Source organism: Scleropages formosus, chromosome 10, assembly GCF_900964775.1.
Source record: "Scleropages formosus chromosome 10, fSclFor1.1, whole genome shotgun sequence".
NCBI lineage: Eukaryota > Metazoa > Chordata > Actinopteri > Osteoglossiformes > Osteoglossidae > Scleropages > Scleropages formosus.
In genome coordinates, this window is record NC_041815.1 from 3,596,843 (window position 1) to 3,616,155 (window position 19,313).

Sequence of the window (19,313 nt, forward strand, 5' to 3'; positions counted from 1 at the left end):
GCATTTCAGTTATATGCAAGATGTTTGTATTAAATGTTTAAAGAATAAAAATAATTTGACCATCACATACATATATAAGGAATCAAAATTACAAACAGTTCTGTACAATATTATCTACCATGTTGTTTCTCTGTACTGTTATCCACTAAATTCTATTTTGAAACTTACAAAATAATGCAAGCCTGAAAGCCAATTCGTCAAAAACACTAGAAAACTTTGTTTTTAATGTTAATCCCATAACTATTTGATCATTTAAAAAAGGAAGATTTACTAACTATGAACTTACACTGCCCATGATGCTCAATGAAACTATGATCTCCAAAAATGCAATAGCTGTATTGTACTGATAACACAGCCATTCCAGAAAGGTAGATATTAGTGTAGCAGTTACTGATGTTTTTGAAACTGAGGTTATGAAATTCAAGTTTTAGTGTATGAAATTACTGTTGTATCCTTAAGAAAGGTGCTTATGCTATAATTGCTTCAGTAAACCTATCCAGCTTTAGTGAATAAGTTAAACAGTGCGTGTTGTTTTGAGTGAAAGAAACAGCCAGGCAAGAGACTGAAAGAAATAGAACAAAAATATGTAGTCATTATTAGATGTTACTTACGTAACTGTTGTGCAAAACTCTTTAAATATACTAACCGAATAATCTGCTGCTTACTGTGATACAAAACAAAATTATCCAGAAAAAATACAAAAAAATCAAGAAATGCTGAGAAATGACTCAATTTTTCTACAGTAAATCTCAAAGCTACATAAAATGATTGGAGCTTTCAAATAGACAACTGATTTTATTCTTACATAGGTGAGTATTTTTCAATACCTTATTTTAGCAATGTGTTAAAATTATGAAAACGTGTACCATTTTACCCTGTCCTAAAAGGTTTTGTTTAACTTCCTTTTTTTTTTTTTATTTAGAAATTCTTGTTCTGCATTTTTCCCCAAACTAGCACCTGAATCCAGAGATTAGTTGTGTGTTTGTAGCTTCTGTGTTGAATTGACAGAAGTGACTTAAGATCCAAAAACAAAACAGTCAATAAAACTTTTTAATGGTCTATTGCAGAATTTCATCTCTCAGAGGATTCCAGTTTAAGATGTCTGTTGCAAACCAATCCTCTGTAATTGATTTTTTCATTGTGGGATTCCCAGGACTTCAGAGCAGCAACTATGGTCTTATGGGCACCATTTTTTTCTTGCTATATTTATTCACTTTACTGGGAAATGCAGTATTTCTTATACTATTTTCAACAGACCAGAATCTCCACAAACCCATGTATTTCATCATCTTAAACTTGGTAGTGTCTGATGTTCTGTTCAGCACCACCGCTTTACCAAAGATCATTGTCAGGTACTGGTTTCAGGCAGGAGCCATTTCATTCAATGCCTGTTTTGTGCAGATGTACTTTGTGCACTTTTTTGGAACACTGAACTCTTTCACATTATTAATAATGGCTATAGACAGATACGTAGCAATCTGCTACCCTCTCAGATACTCAGTAATCCTCACAAATTCCAGAATTCTTTATCTTTGCATCACAGCCTGGCTGATCTCTCAACCAGGTTCCCTGATACCATTACTGAGAGCATATCCTTTGCCTTACTGTGCATCAAATACTATCATTCAATGTTACTGTGATCATGTTTCAATTACAACGCTTGCTTGTACAGACCGGGTCCCTTATTCTTTTGTGGCTTTCATTTTAGCTATGATTGTGTTACTGGTACCTCTCTTTTTTATTGTATTCTCTTACTGTGCCATCATTGTGGCAGTACTTCGAATTGCCAGCACCCAAGGCCGCCTCAAAACCCTCTCCACATGCACACCTCAGCTAATCATAATAGCTATCTACTATCTCCCACGGTGTTTTGTGTATCTAGCTGCTCATGTGGGTATTAAATTCAGCACAGATTTGCGCATTGCCATCATTGTGTTTTACAGCCTGCTTCCTCCAATGGTCAATCCACTCATATACTGCTTCAGGACTAAAGAAGTTAAACAGAGTTTGATCAGAACATTTAAAAGACAACAGGTAGATATACAAAACACACATGTTTGTACTATTTCTAAATAACTAAATAGGTTAGCTATAGCTGTGTTTTGTTTATGCTTTACAGAAACATGTTGGAATAACTGGATTGCCTCAGTCATTTTGCACATTAATAATGTTTACAGTTAATCCAAGCAAATGTGATTGTCCATGTATTTTCATGTTAAAGTACTTCAAAATGTACATGAATGTAATTACCGAATAACACATTTTGTAATGTTTGATGAAAACCATCATAGAAATTTTTGCAGTTATAATTAAGAATGAAACTGCTGAAGAAATTTACCTTTTAACCTGTGACAGCCTTTTTTCCCCCAAGTATGCAGTGATTACATATGTAGAAGATGTATAGGTGGATGAACTGTGAAAAATATTATGTCAGTTTTTTGAAAAAGGTGTGTCCTCTATGATATTTTCATGAAATTGTACACTAGCATGCCAAAAGCCACTTTCAACCACCAATAAATATGCAATAAAATGTTCTGATCTCGGGGGCTGCAGTGGTGCAGCGGGTTTGGCCTGTGCCCACTCTCTGGTGGGTCTGGGGTTCGAGTTCTGCTTGGGGTGCCTTGTGACAGACTGGCACTCTGTCATGGGTGTGTCTCCTCCCCCTCCAGTCTTGCGCCCTGTGTTGCTGGGTTAGGGTCTGGTTTGCCACGACCCCACTTAAGACAAGTAGTTTCAGACAGTGTGTATGATGTTCCCACTTTTTACAAAGTGTTGCAAATATTAAAATCAATCAAAATGGTGCCCAAACTAAATGTGCTACCTTCTCATTTTGAGATGACTAAAAAACAGCATTCCTTCAGGTTTTAGGAAAAAAAAAAATTATAGTCAAGAGCAGCTTTAGACAGTAATATGCTACTCATAAAGTCAAATATTTACTCATTTTACACTTTTTTATCCAAAGCATCACAGTAATAGTAGAAATGTAGCACTTCGATGTTCAGGCAGTAACCTGTCTCATACCCTTTACATTTATTTATTTAACAGACGCTTTACTCCAAAGCAGGGAGGTGCAGTGGCGCTGTGGGCTTGTTCCATGCCCACTGTATGGTGGGTCTGGGGTTTGAGCCCTGCTTGGCATGCCCTGCCCAGACTGGCATCCTGTCCACAGTGTCTCCCCTCTCCCTGTGGCCCTGTGCAGCCAGGTAAGCTCTGGCTTGCCTCAACCCTGCTCAGGACAAGCAGCTGTAGGCACACGCACGCACACGCACACGTACACACACACACATTTTCTGAACCGCTTGTCCCATACGGGGTCACAGGGAACCGGACCCTACCCAGCAACACGGCGTAAGGCCAGAGGGGGAGGGGACACACCCAGGATGGGATGTCAGTCCATCGCAAGGCACCCCAAGCAGGACTCGAACCCCAGACCTACTGGAGAGTAGGACTTGGCCCAACCCACTGCACCACCGCACCCCTGCACCTGTAGACATTGGTTGGTTTTCTTCAGAGCAATGTGCATCTATTAGCAAATACAGTTTTTGCATTACAAAGATACATAGAGGAAGAGGAGAAAGAGATACACATACCTACACACACACACACACACACACACACACACACACACATCATCTGACCCGCTTGTCCCAGATGGGGTCACGGGAAGCTGGAGCCTGACCCGGCAACACAGGGCGTAAGGCCAGAGGGGGAGGGAACACACTCAGAACAGGACACCAGGCCGTCGCAAGGCACCCCAAGCGGGACTTGAACCTCAGCCCCACCAGAAAGCAGGACCCAGTCCCACTGCGTCACAGTACCCGATAATAATTCAATAGTGGATGTTATTAAATACAGAAAAAAAACATTCCTGTTGTTTTTAAGAAACCTTAACTTGGAATAATACACACACATTTTAAGAACCTCTCATCCCATATGGGGTCGCGGGGAACTGGAGCCTAACCCGGCAACTTAGGGCGTAAGGCCGGAGGGGGAGGGGACACACCCAGGACGGGACGCCAGTCCACCGCAAGGCACCCCAAGCGGGACTCGAACTCCAGACCCACTGAAGAGCAGGACCCGGTCCAACCCACTGCGCCACCACACCCCTGTGGAATAATATATTATTCTCAGATAATATTACTACAGGATATGACATTTAGATTTACATTTATTCATTTAGCAGATGCTTTTCTCCAAAGCGACGGGCATCTGATAGAAGATACAGTGTGTGCATTACATAAAGAGAAAGAGAGACATAGTTGCAGACGTGATTCTTAAGTACAGTTAGTTGTCCCTTTCCGTTATATGAACCAATGTACATCACAGGAGTAGCTGCATAAAAGTTTATCCGAATATCAACAATTCCTAATCCCATTCTTGATACATTTTTTAAAACATTTACATTAGATTACATGAGTAGCTGCATGAAGGCTTATCCGTTGTTTAACAGTTATATCAAAGTTATAGAACATGAATATTTACACATTTTAATGAACTTAAGAAATCATGGGAAAAGTGAGTCCAGAAAAGATGATTGTCACTGTCACCTCTTGACCGCGTCCTGACTGCAAGCCTGACGACCATTGCAATCACCCCGTGCCTCAACCCGGAGACGGAGTATAAAAGCAACTGGTCAGACACACGGCTGTAGAACCTAAACCTGAGAAGACACACACCTCACAAACACTCCGAGACCTCTCCAACCCTCTACTGTGTGATTATGTGTCACGCCCCTCACGGCTGCGCAACAGGGAACACCTGCTTCGAATTAGCAAGCACAAGCTTAAAAAGGGGCTGCGGAACACAGCCCGATGCAGAACCTTGTTCAGCCTTATTGATCACTTGCGTGCCTAGTCTCGTTCCTCGCCCTGCTCCTCGTCTCTGACTCACTGGTTTGCCTGATCACTCGCCTGTTTCTTGGATTACGGTTCTTGAATAAACCTGTTTGAATTCTGTTTATACATTGGTGACCCTTTGCCTGTTCCCTAACAATGTCTACTGAACCGCCCGTTGACCAAACGTCCTGTGCCCCACACTTGGGTCCGATGCAAGCGCGCCGGGGGAATAGCATGACATGGTGAATACAACTCATGTTATACAAATAAACACACCTGCATTTCAGTCTTTCAGCCTGGTTTCCTGCGTTTGCCATGACAGTGATGAGGAGATTGAGGTGTCATAACAAGCTGCAAATCAATCACATCAAACAAGCTTACAGTGTACCAGTCCCTCCTAGTTTTAAGTTTCATATTCTTTACTATTTGCTATAGTAAAGAATATACAGAAAATATAATATATAGTAAAGAATATATTTACTATATCCAAAAACCGTGGATAACCGCTGAAATCCGAAATAAGATCCACGCATGAACTTGCGTGTTTCAGTCCAGAGACATGGACGCGTACAAGAAGAGCAAGTAGGAGCTTCGCAAAGCCATTGCCAGCGCGAAACGGGAATACAGCAGGAAGGTGGAATCTGAGTTTAACTGCATTTAAGATGCACGTAGGCTGTGGCAGGGAATCCAAACATTAACAGATTATAAACCATAGATGGGAAAATTAACAGGTGCCACCCCATTTTTCCCTGACGAACTGAACGTGTTTTATAGCCACCTCGAGTTCGAGAACAAAGACCCTCCGGTGCGGATCCCCACTGTGCTGCATGATAACGCCAGTCTCACCCTCTCTGTAGCACAAGTGAGAAAAACCTTTAGCCGTATCAACATCCGCAAAGCTGCTGGTCCGGATGGAATTTCAGGGCGGGTTTTAAAAACATGTAGTGAACAACTGGGTGCTGTATTCACGGACATATTTAACAGCTCCTTAAAAAGCTCAACTGTACCCACCTGTTTCAAAAACACCACCATTATCTCCGTTCCTAAGAAAAACAAAGTGAGCTGCCTTAATGACTATCGCCCAGTGGCACTGACCCCAATTGCAATGAAATGCTTTGAGAGGCTGGTGCTGGGACACATTAAGGACACCATCCCAGACACTCTGGACCCACTGCAGTTTACCTATTGCCACAACAGATGCCCTGAAGACGCAATATCTCACACACTTCACACCATTCTATCTCACCTGGGTAATAAAAACTGCTATGCAAAGCTACTGTTTGGGGACTATAGCTCAGAATTTAACACTGTCATCCCAACCAAGCTGATCCAGAAGCTACTAGGGCTGGGACTGAGTTCCACATTGTGCAATTGGATCCTGGATTTCCTCACCAACAGACCCCAACGTGTGCGGATTGGCAGTAATACCTCCTCCCCACTGATCCTCAACACTGGCACTCTACAGGGAAGCGTCCTGAGCCCAGTGCTATAGTCCCTGTTCACACATGACTGTTTGTCCATGCACAGCTCCAACACCATTATAAAGTTTGCTGACGATACCACAGTTGTGAGTCTGATCACCAACAACGATGAGACAGCCTACAGAAAGGAGGTGAGGCTCCTGGGAGAGTGATGCCAGGACAACAACCTGTCTCTTAATGTCAGTAAAACTAAGGAGCTGGTGATTGACTTTAGGAAACAGGATATGGTTCATGCACCCATCTACATAGGAGGGGATGTTATAGAAAGGGTCAACAGCTTCAGATGCCTAGGGATCACCCTCACTGCTAAACTCACATGGACTGAGCACACAGCATCAACCATCAAAAAGGCCCATCAACGTCTCCACTTCCTCAGGCGTTTGAAGAAAGCCAGGATGCCCACTACAGTCCTCACTACTTTCTACAGGTGTGCTGTGGAGTCCATCCTCACAGGGTGTATTACATCCTAGTGTGGCAGCTGCTCCATACAGGACAAGAAAGCCCTACAGAGGGTGGTCAAAACAGCTCAGGGAATCATCGGCACTGCCTCAGAAAGATGATACGCATCATGAAAGATCATAGTCACACCGCACAGGCACTTTTCTCTTCTCTGCCGTCTGCAAAGCAGCTCAAGTCTATTTGAACCCGCGCAGCTAGGTACAGGAACAGCTTTTACCCCACTGCTGTAAGAGGATACAACGCTAACCAATGTGCCACCTTTAGTAACTGGCGTTGGACTGCTCCTCCCAAGCACATTGGTAAATTATACTGCCACTTTAAGCATTCTCATTCTCTCATTCTGAGTTCTCTGGTTGACAGCTGGTATTATTGTTATTACTGTTACCATTATTTATTGATATTGCTGTTGCACTACTCACTGTCATTGTCACTGTTTTGTACTTCTATTGTCTCTGTCTTTGTCCATAATCTGTAGAGAAACATTCAGGAAGAATTTCATGATACTTGTACATGGTACTTGTACCTATGACAATAAACTAAACTTGAACTTGAAACTTGAACTATTTTAGACTAGTTAAAATGAGAGATCAGTCTCTGGCCTCCTTATTTTCAAACAGCAGTAATGCAACCCCAACCTCCAAACCCCAAATGTACATTGATATCCTGTCCATGAATATCGTGACTGGAAGAGGAGACTAGACACCCCTTAGGGCAGTGGTCTCCATCATGGTGCCCACGGGCACCTGGTAGCCCACATGTAGTCTGTGAGTTGCCCGCCAAGCACATTCTATAAGTAGTCTCAATTTTAATGATTGATTTTAGTTTTTTTATTATACTTACTAAAAATGAGTGTTACGTTAACATTTCATATAATATTAAAACATCAAATAAAATCATCATTTAAAAAATTTAAATATTTAGAAGTTTACGCATGTTATTAACGTACGTAGCATACGTTTCTCATAGGCTATTCTGTGAGTTGAGGCGGTAGTGAGCTGATGGCATAAACAAGGTGAAATCAACTATAACAAAAAAACACACACACACACACACACACACACACACACACACACACACACACACACACACACACACACACACACACACACACACACACACACACACATTTTCAGAACCGCTTGTCCCTTACGGGGTCACGGGGAACCGGAGCCTACCCGGCAACACAGGGCGTAAGGCCGGAGGGGGAAGGGGACACACCCAGGACGGGACGCCAGTCCGCCGCAAGGCACTCCAAGCGGGACTTGAACCCCAGACCCACCGGAGAGCAGAACTGCGGTCCAACCCACTGCGCCACCGCACCCCCCAAAAAAAAACAACGAAGGATTAATTATGGCTGATGGTGCACCAGGTCCTGCAAAAAAGAAAAAGACGTATTACTTTAACGAGGAGTGGGAGACAGAATTTCTCATCACAAATGTCAAAGGCAAAAGTGTATGCCTCATCTGTGGCGCTAGCATAGCTGAGAGACATTTCACCACAATCCACAAGACTTTCAATAGCAGTTTGTTATCCACCAGGTAAATCACTTAGAAAAGAAAAAGTTAAGGAGTTGAAAGCAACATTAAGCAGGCAACACACACACACACATTTTCAGAACCGCTTGTCCCATACGGGGTCACGGGGAACCGGAGCCTACCCGGCAACACAGGGCGTAAGGCTGGAGAGAGGGAGGGGACACACCCAGGACGGGACGCCAGTAAGCAGGCAACAATCATTTTTTACCAGACCGGCTAAGAAGTCACAGGCTGCAACCGAAGCTTCATTTAGGGTTGCTCATTTTTTGACCAAACACAAAAAATCGTTCTCGGATGGTGAAATTGCCAAAGGAACAATGACTATGATAGTGAACATACTGTTTAAAGATCACAAGGATGGAGATGAAATCATGTCTGCACTCTCCAATGTTCAACTTGGGGTGAACACAATTGCAAGACGAGTCACGGTTATGTCAGCAAATGTAACAAAGCAACAGGAGAAAGATTTAGGTTCGTGCAAATGGTTTTCCATTCAGTATGATGAGTCTGTAGAGAAATGTGTTCAGTGCAATGTGAAAGAAAAAATTATAAATGTTCATATTTCAATAAATTTTCTTGGAATATTTTCCGGGATTGATTGTTTAATAAAAAATATTAAAACAGCTTGTGAGAAATCATTAATATTTTTCATGCCAGGATATCAAGATATTTTATTATCCCTTTGACATAATGTTGTTAATTGAAAGTTAAAAAAGCACCATTGTGTTTATATTTATTATATTTATAACAAATTATATTTTTTGAGTATATCAAACAAGTAGCCCTCTAAACTATATTATCCCTTCAGGGAGCCCTCACTCACAAAAAGGTTGGAGATCCCTGCCTTAGGACATTCGCATCAGTGGCTTAATAAAACTGACCTAAACGTGAGAATGCAAACACAACTCTTACTGTGTAAATGTAAGGAATTAATGGTACACAACAGCAGCCCTAACACCCCATTGTAACACAACACTTTCCATAAACACAGGTCATGTGATTGTAAACTTTATTCAGTCCCATAATATATATGCAGACCAGATGTGTAAACTTCCACAACCTCATCATTGCAGGGGTAGAGTTATTCCACTGTTCTGAGGCCAAGGCCTAAAGTAAATTGTTCCTGTTATTCCGAAACTCAACTCATGAGCCTTCAGTCAGTTGGAGCCTTCTCTTACATTCTTCCCCATAAAGCCTTAAAAGTGTGATGCTTTGAGTTAGAACACGCCTGTCAGTCATCCAATGGGGAAAACCACCCCGACATGGCAGTGAGTGGTCAATGTTTCTGGTTTTCTGCAAAAATTCTTCTTCTACAGGCATGTTAGCCAATACAACCCAACAATATTGCTATTTTATGCAATGTGTTAAAATTTTAAAATGCTGTGTTTTATATAGTTCTGTGCTTATTAGAAAAATGACACCTAAAAAATACAAATTGTGTTCAGTATGATGTGTATGAGTAGAATCAGAGTGGCACTCAACTTTTAGCCGAGGAGTTACATGCTGAAGACCGGCGCTAAGATGTACTGAACTGCAGAACACTGTGACTAATGGAGCTTTCATGCCATCATACCACAGCCAAATGGGTTACTACATGTGACAAATTAAATAGTGATGCATAAAAAACAAAAACATCAATACTGATGAAATATCAAACTCATTATAAACCATTTTAATTTCTGAAAACAACCTGAAATTTCATATGGAGTCTTAGCTCACAGTATCTCAGCTTTTCTTGACAAATGAACCCTTTTCCACACTAATACATAAAAAGTCATCTTAGCAAGTCACTGGGCTCTGCCTTCATTTCAATCCCTGATTCATTATTTGAGGTTTTGAGAGTCTCTTTTTTGAAATATGAGTATGAATAAATATGTGTTCCTGAGTACAGGTCCTTAGTCTGTTCTTCACAGCCCTGAATATAGAAAACTAGTAAAAATCATACTACAACAATTAAAAAGTACTACAATACATTAAAAAATGTTTATCTGAGAATAACTGACTGCTGTTCTTCTTTGACATTATGAAATTAGAGGGCTTAATGTATTACTGCAGGGGTGCGGTGGCGCAGTGGGTTGGACCACAGTCTTGCTCTCCAGTGGGTCTGGGGTTCAAGTCCCGCTTGGGGTGCCTTGCGACGGACTGGCGTCCCATCCTGGGTGTGTCCCCTCTGGCCTTACGCCCTATGTTGCCGGGTAGGCTCCGGTTCCCCTGCGACCCTGTATGGGACAAGCGGTTCTGAAAGTGTGTGTGTGTGTGTGTGTATTACTGCATCATACTTCCATTTGCAATTTTAATAACACCTGAAGTCATTTTCTACAGCATTCTATAGCACTATAATATATTCTATAATTCCCAAGCTTTAAATTAACAGTGTACAAATAAACTGCACCCTCTGCTTTTGTTGCATTGATTTATTGCACACTCTCATCTCTGAATCAGTTGGATGACTATGGAAACTGGAGTTTGATGGTTGAGGTGAGAGCTGTGGAATCCAGTTTGACTCACAGCAATCACTCAGTTCCATTTACAGTATTTATTTTAGCAGACTCTTTTCTTCAAGTTGTTGTAAAACTCAGAGTAAACAAAAGTGTATTCCACCAGCAGATGGAGGGATACAGAAACAGACCACGGTTTTGTATGGAGCCTATCCTGTATGTATAGGGTGCAAGACTAGTTAGAGTACCTGCTACAAGGGACACCAGCCCATTGGAAGGAGGCCATACACCCACACAACCTGCAGTTTTGTTTCCCCAGTTCATCCAAAATATATATCTTTGGAGCAAAACCCACAGCAGCACATGTAGAACATGCAAACTCCAGAAAGACTGGGCCAGATCTCAATCCATGCCTGAGCAGCACAAGTGCTGTGAAGCCAAACTGCTACCCACTGGCCCACCATGCCACTCCTATTTATCAACCACCGGAAATGGAGGCTGCGTTCCCTGTAGCGTGTAAATATGTGAGGAACTGTTGTGGCTGCTCTGTGATGTAACTATCACGGTAAGGCACTGTCTTTTTCTTTTTATTTTTTTAAATGGTCCACTTAAACTATTTAATGAAATGTCTTACAAAAAGTTTCCAGTAGTATTTCTGGATACCTGTAATACCTCACAGATTATTTGAAAAGCAGACATAAACCAAGCTTCAATAAGATACTGTGTACACAACATTTCCAGCGGAAAGTAATTCCCATAGCCTTCTTAGAGCTATACATACATTTTGCTTTTTTAGAGATGCACCATTTTTCTTTGAAGTCATATTTTTGTACATCACATTAATTTTATTGTCATCATTAATATGTGAAGAACAGACCATTTTAATTATCTCTCTTGTGGCCAGTGCTCAAATAGGTCACGTGTTGACAGAACTTATTCCCAAAGGTTGTGGTCATGACAATGAACATACCAAGAATATTTAAATAGATCACTTTCCAGAGCAATCAAATGAAGACATATTTACTGTGCAAGGGGAAAAGAAATGTTCTTTTTACTTTCTACTTTTTGATTTTTCTTTTTTTGGAGAAAAAGTGTAACTGTGAAGCAAAACCCAATTCAGAATGAAACTTTTTTGTATGTAAATTTGCTGATTGATTATTTTGATGAAAATTTCTGAAGAGCATCAAAGGAAACACAAAGCAAGGTAATTTTAATGAGGTGACAAAATTATTATCAAAATTATTTTGGCCATTTTAACCAGTGAGGTCTGCAGTGCTAAATACTGTACATGCTCAGTGATTTTTCTATTAGCATTTAATTACTTTAAAAACTGTATTTTTATAATCAGATTTAAAAACCAAGTTTGTGTCTTCTCCAGAGTGACCTAGAGTTATTTTTAATTAGTATGTAGCTGACATGTTTGGCATTTTACATCAGTAGATATACTACACTACACTGCAATCTGTCAGGGACAAACACTGGAGGCAGGTAAGTGGAGGACCCAAGTGCGGGTGAGTTTTATTCAAGCAACCAGGTTCCAGGGACATGGTGAAATCAAGGTCGGGGACAGGTGAAGGTCTGAGAAGCGCAAACGTCAGAAACGGGGTAATCCAAGTCGTGGTCGAGGAAAACAGACAAAGGTCAGGAACAGGAAACAGGCAAGGCACTAATGGCAAGAACGCTGAGACTGCAAAGCACAAGGCGATTGCAAGAATCCGCGTCCACGCCCTTTTATGCCCGGACTTCCTGAGTGGACGCAGGTGCAGCTGCCTGGCTCATACCCGGGGGCGTGACACAATCATTCTCCTATTTATACAGCCTTGTGAAACATTTTTCGTATTGTTTTCTGAGATGTTTGTTGCTTTGGAGAAAAGTGACAAAAGCTAAATCAATAAATGTAAGTGTAAACACTGGAGTGTAACACAAACAATTGGCAATTGGGATTCATCAACTCACCTAAGGTGTATGATTTTAGGCTTTGGAAGGAAACCTGAACACCCAGAGGAAATGCACAGGTGTACAGACAGAATATGCACACTCTATACAGACAGAAGTGGATTTGAATCCATAGCCTAACACACAGTGCAGGAGTTATGAAGCAACAGCACAACCCACTATACCACCATGTTGCGAATAATACCACTTTTCAGTCAACTAAATAAAAATCAGCTGTTGTCTGTGAATACATTATTTACTTTCCCATAATAAATAACAGCATTTTGACCTCCATATATTACAGTCTACTACCTAACGGGGTAAAAGGAACTGGGCCTGGTAAGCAAGGAAAACCTGTATTGAAAGACAAGATGTATTATCTGTGAACGAGAAATAGATGCTGATTTATGTGTATTGTTTTGCTTATTTTTCTGTAAAATGTTGTGTGTTGTTTGTTAAATAAGACTATTTATTATTGTGATTCAGATGAAAGTCAAATCACATTTGAGGAGCCATTCTTGCAGAAATACTGATAATTCCAAAAGCATTAAAGCTTTTTCTCGCAACTTTATTCTGGTGTTTTTTCCGTATGAGAATTTTATTGTTCAATTTATCTTCACCTTCTGTCTTCTCTAGCTGATTAAGCAACCATATTAATAGATAAAGTAACTGGCTAAAGGAACCATACTGAGAATTAATAAACAAAAGGGGAGATATTCTATAAATGTACATTTTCGATATTATGCAGGAAAGATCAAATGAAATCACAGAATTGAGTTATAAAGAATATTTATCAAAAAAGGTACTATTTTGCTTTTCCAGATTGCCGTCAGACTGAAGAGTCAACATGGTGGAGGGAAACCACAGCTCTATAACAGAGTTTTTCATCATAGGATTTCCTGGACTACATCCCAGTTACGACAGCCTAATTGCCACTATTTGTTTCTTGGTCTATTTCTTTGCTTTAGTGGGAAATACAATCTTCCTAGTCCTGTTTGTAACAGACCGGAACCTGCACAAACCCATGTATTTCATTATCTTACACTTAGTTGTGTCTGATGTGCTGTACAGTAGCATCACTTTGCCAAAGATCATCGCCAGGTATTGGTTTCAGGCAGGAACCATTTCATTCACTGCTTGCTTTCTGCAGATGTACTTCATACATTTTTTTGGAACATTAAATGCCTTCATACTACTAATTATGGCACTGGACAGGTTTGTGGCAGTTTGTTTCCCTCTCAGATATTCCACAGTTATGACAAATTCCACTATTTTGATTCTCAGCATCGCTTCATGTGTGGTGGCCACAAGCTTCTCGCTGATGATGGTAATAAGAGCATACCCCTTGCCATACTGTAAGTCCAAAGCAATCATTCAGTGTTACTGTGATCATGGTTCAGTCACAGCACTGGCGTGTATTGACAGATCTGCTTATGTTTTTCCAGCTTTAGTTTTTGCTATGGTTGTGCTATTGTCACCTTTGGCTTTCATCATATTCTCTTATTGTGCCATAATTGTGGCAGTCTTTAAAATTGCTAGCACTCAGGGTCGCCTCAAAACCCTTTCCACCTGTAGCCCCCAACTTATCATAATTGCCCTCTACTTTGTCCCTCGGTGTTTTGTTATTTTGGCAAGTAACGTGGGAGTTACATTCAGCACCGATTTGCGCATCGCCATAATCATGTTATACAGTCTGCTACCTCCAATGGTCAATCCACTCATTTACTGCTTAAGGACTAAAGAAGTGAAGGAAAGTTTGAGCAAAAGATTCAAGAGAACAGTGCACATATGATAAGCCACTATATTTCATATCTTTACAAATTTTTACTAGCAAATATTTCACATACTGACAAAAAAAAATGTTGCTAAATAAGTAATAACATGGCATCTATTTCATTACATCGAGCAAGACCTTGGAATTATATATTATAATATTTAGAGCTTATCTAAATGCAATTAATATGTATTTGGCAAAAACATACTATAAATATCCTGAAAATAACAAGAAATACCTTGAAATTGTTAAGTAAATTATTTCATGCAGAGATGTTCATGCCTTTTTCAAACTGCTAGCTCCTTGATTTACTTGGATCTGGGTGGATGCTTTAATATCCTGACTCTGAGACAGCATACAGGGAGCATTAAATGGTCCAGAGAGAAGGTCAAAATGGGAATATGGAAATCAAGCTTCTGGTTACAGTTTTTTTTTGTATTTTGTAGTTATCCACTGTTAGTGCTGATAAACTACTTAAGCAAATTTCTGTTTAAATTGTCAAAAATAAAAGTGGAATAGTACCCACTACCTCACGTCTTTTCATTCTGGGTCAGTTGCGCTGTGTTTCCCACATGGGATCTTCCTGTAACAGCCCAAGGGACAGCACAGGCGACGTGTGGTTGCAGTGTGCATTTAACCTGGGTATTGGAACCAAACCAAGAAAAGGTACTGAGCAGCTAAACATCTAAGCCTCACCCACGCTGGGCAAAATCTAAATATCTGGGAACCCGAAATGTCAATGGAAAATGTTAAGGTTGGTGGAAATCCAATAATCCAATTATAACTGTCAACTACACACACACACACATTGTCAGAACCGCTTGTCCCATACAGGGTCACGGGGAACCGGAGCCTACCCGGTAACACAGGGCGTAAGGCCGGAGGGGGAGGGGACACACCCAGGACGGGACGCCAGTCCGTCGCAAGGCACCCCAAGTGGGGCTCGAACCCCAGACCCACCGAAGAGGAGGACTGCGGTCCAACCCACTGCGCCACCGCACCCCCTACTGTCAACTATATTATGTTTATTCATTTTGCTGATCCTTTTCTTCAAAGAGACTTACAATGTTCGGGTTACAATGAATTACCCATTGAGACAGCTGGGTAATTTTTACTGGAGCAATTTAGGGTAAGTGCCTTGCTCAAGGGTACTACAGCCAGAGGTGGGGTTCAAGTCTGCAACCTTTGGATCTGAAGGCAGTAGCTCTAACGATTACAATATCATCTGCCCCCTAGGAGGGTCCTAGTAAGCTGGAGGAGCAGGAAATACTGTTGGATTTTAAGGTATGGCTGAAACAAACCTTAGCTGATAGGAAGGTGGCAGCTGGGAGAGCAGAGACTGGAGCAAATACCGGAGAGAAGATGACCAAATAACCAACAGAGCTTGAAATAGCTCCTGTTGCCAGTAAAGGGGAAGCCTGGATGAGTTTGTGGCCAGGGCAGATATAGTCATGCAGTTTCAGTGAGACAACTGTTAGATGTCACTGCCTTTTGCTGATGCTTGTTTCTTTTTTGTTCATTCATTGTCAATCACAAGTGTTGTGAGCAGAATATTCTTCAGGACATCCTGTTTTTTAGATCCTGTGCATACTTAACTGTGGTCTTGGGCCCCAGTACACACTTATCTGCAGTACATTTACATTTACTGATTTACTATACGCTTTTTCCCAAAGCGGCGTACATCTCAGAGAACAATACAAAAAGTGTGTAATGTCAACAGAAGTTCGGATTCGGATGCAATCACGTGATTCTAGAGTACAGTCCATTTATCACAAACCACCATATGAACCAGTATACATTACACAAATATAGGGTTATTTGCATATACAGTTATTCAGTTATTAAAAGTTATGAAACATAGCAAACACATACATGTTTATCCAGCACTTAGGGGCCTGGAGAGAAGTAAATCTGAAAAAGTTGAGTTTGAGAGACACATGACATTCACAACAGAAATAAGATTCCAAGGAACACTGAAACTAGCTGCAGTCTGAATGTTGCTATGTCCAACAGAAGGTTTATTTGTAGAGGTTTTAAACTGAGGTTGCCTGTATGAATCAGCCCATTTTTGTTTGTTCTTTTTTCTTTGTTCAGCAATTATTTCCCGACTACCGATAACTGTTCTTTGTGATAATTCAACAGGTAGGAAATGCATATTTACACAGAAAGGTTGTAGCTGTATAATCTCTAATGCAGACAGCTATCTTCCTTTCTCTAAAATGTCTTTCTTTAAAATATAAAATTTAAATAGCATTTATCCTTGCATGACAAAAAATATCCTAGTATTAGGGAAAACCCATGATGTAGGTAGGAGGCAAGGGCATGAGATGATTTATATAAATACTGAATTTCCAAAAAGAAAAAAACTTCTTATACATTGAGTACATTTGGAAATCACCTAAGGTTCTGAAATAGAGAGATATTTTATGGAACAATTTGTGTTCCACTTGGCTATGTGTGAAAATTCAGGAGAATATAATAGAATTTTTGGGCCTTGTTACATGAGGCAAAAAAACCAAACGTAGCAATTCAGAGTAATAACCATCTGCTAGCAGTCAAGCATGGTGGTGGAAGTGTGATGGTCTGGGGACATTTTCTGGTGCAGTACCTGGGCAGCTTGGTATCACTGAAGAAACCATGAATTCCTCTTCGTATCAGAAAATTCTAAATGACTGTGTTAGACCATCAGTACATGAGTTGAAGTTCAAATGAAGCTAGGACATGAAGCAAAAGAACAATCGCAAGCATACGGGCAGGCCAACATTAGAACAGCTCGGGGAAAAATAAAGTTATAGAGGTCCTAATCAAAGTCCTCATTTGATTTCAATTAAGATACCCTGGAAATACCTGAGAAAAGCTGCTCATGCTTAAAAACTGGGAAAGGTTGCTGAGCAGAAGCAGTTCTATATGGTAGCAGGCCTGAATTCCTCCAGACTGATGAGGGAGCCCAGTCATCAGCTACAAGGTAATGCTTACCTGCATTCATTGCATCTGAAAATGATGCAATCAGTCATTGTCTGTGAAGAGGCAGCTACTTTTTTACATATATAATGGCACATTTCATCATCCTCCACATCAAAGAAATTACATAAAACAATACAGAGGTCATTTTTTCTCTGTCAGGTTCCATTAATATACTACTGACAAAAAGATCTGATCACATTTCATGTAAAGAAGCTGCTGAAATAGAATAAATGGGCAAACACTTTTTCACATATATGCAGAATAACAGCGTAGCACAGTGGAGCAGTGGCTTTCCTCTGCACAGTTCAGGAAGAGCTTTGAATCTATCTCAGTCTGTATGGAGTTTACATGTTCTCCCTGTGTCTGTGTGGGTTTCTCTGGGTGCTCTGGTTTCCTCCCACAGTCCAAAGACATGCAGTTCAGGTGACTTGGACTGTCTGAAACTACCTTTGGTGTGTAACAGTGTGTGTGGCTATCCTGTTCAGGGTATCCCCCTTTGCCTTCTGCCTAGTGTTTCAGGATTGGAGCATTGCGACTCTGACCAGGACAAGTGGTTAACGAAAGTGAGTGAGTGAGAGCATATATAAATGTCACACCCCCAGCACCATGCCAAACAATCACACCTGCGAAAAGAATCTGCAAAAAAGCGCGGCGTCTGAACCATCACCAGGCATGCTGGGTGCTGTTTTTTACCAGATTTTGGTTCACAGTGACTTACTGGCCAGGGTCAAAGAACACCAAAGCAGACGCCCTATCAAGAATATATGGAAAGGATCCAGACCCAACACTGTTCGTTCTGATCTTACCTGAACAGTGGGTGGTGGCCCCGATCAGATAGCAGTTTCAACAGGAGCTCCAGGCGGCCCCAGAAAGGGATCCCAGGCACACGAGCAAACCGGAAGGTAAGGAATACATTCCTGTCAGTCTCCGACCCTCTCTCCGTCAGTGGGCGCACAACTCTCCAGTGGCAGGACACCCAGGCCACCGACAGACCATCTCCCTCCTGCAAGGACTGTATTGGTGGCCGTCCATCTGGGAGGATGTGCAAGAATACGTGGAGGCCTGTGAAACGTGTGCACAGGCTCGGACCCCCACTTAGAAACTCACAGGTCTGCTTGAGCCCCTACCCGTCCCAGCTCAGCCCTAGTCTCACATATCGATTTACTTCTTGGTGGATCTCGCCGTGTCCCAAGGTAGCACCGTTATCCTCACTATCCTTGATTGTTTCTCAAACTCATGTCAGTTGTTACCCTTACTGCAACTCCCATCGGCCTTGGAAACAGTGGAAGCCCTGTACCAGAACGTCTTCCGCATCTATAGCCTCCCGGAGGACATCGCATCCGATAGAGGCCCGCAGTTCACTTCTCAGCTGTGGAAAGCATTCTGGTGAAAACTGGGGGTCTTGGTAAATCTAACTTTTGGATACCACCCTCAGGTCAATGGACAGGTGGAGAGACTACAGCAGGACCTGGGTTGGTTCTTGCGTAGATACTGCAGTCAGAGGCAACGACAATGAACCCAGTTTCTACCCTGGGCAGAATACACCCACAACTCCCTTCCACACTCCTCCACCGGACTCACCCCATTTCAATGTGTCCTAAGATATCAGCCTCCCCTGTTCCCCTGGCACCCAGAGTGCACTGATGTTTCAGCCATCAACACCTTTTATCGGAACAGTGATGAGACATGGTGGTCAGTGACAGCCCGGCTGTGCCAAAGCAGGCACCAGTACAAACAGGCCGAGTGTCACTGTCACCCCGGCTCATTTCATCCAGGCCAGTGGGTCTGGTTGTCCATCACAGATCTGAAACTATGACTCCCGTCCCGGAAGCTCAGCCCTCGCTACATACGTCTCTGCCAGATCATCCGTCAGGCTACCCCCGTCACATATC

The 19,313-nt window shown here is 41.7% G+C and overlaps 2 protein-coding genes across 2 annotated transcripts; both read left to right on the forward strand.

Annotated features, from left to right (window-relative positions):
* Window positions 1-1,098: 1,098 nt before the first annotated feature.
* LOC108941384 (olfactory receptor 1J2-like) lies at window positions 1,099-2,076 on the forward strand. The gene has a single exon (XM_029255519.1). The coding sequence runs from the start codon at window positions 1,099-1,101 to the stop codon at window positions 2,074-2,076; it is 978 nt and encodes a 325-aa protein (XP_029111352.1).
* An 11,454-nt stretch (window positions 2,077-13,530) lies between these two features.
* On the forward strand, window positions 13,531-14,475 carry LOC108941368 (olfactory receptor 52B2-like). The gene has a single exon (XM_018764062.2). The coding sequence runs from the start codon at window positions 13,531-13,533 to the stop codon at window positions 14,473-14,475; it is 945 nt and encodes a 314-aa protein (XP_018619578.2).
* The last annotated feature ends 4,838 nt before the right edge of the window (window positions 14,476-19,313 follow it).

Bases quoted from the DNA above. Each gene is read 5' to 3' on its own strand.
- LOC108941384 (XM_029255519.1), top strand. From the start codon at position 1,099: ATGTCTGTTGCAAACCAATCCTCTGTAATTGATTTTTTCATTGTGGGA.
- LOC108941368 (XM_018764062.2), top strand. From the start codon at position 13,531: ATGGTGGAGGGAAACCACAGCTCTATAACAGAGTTTTTCATCATAGGA.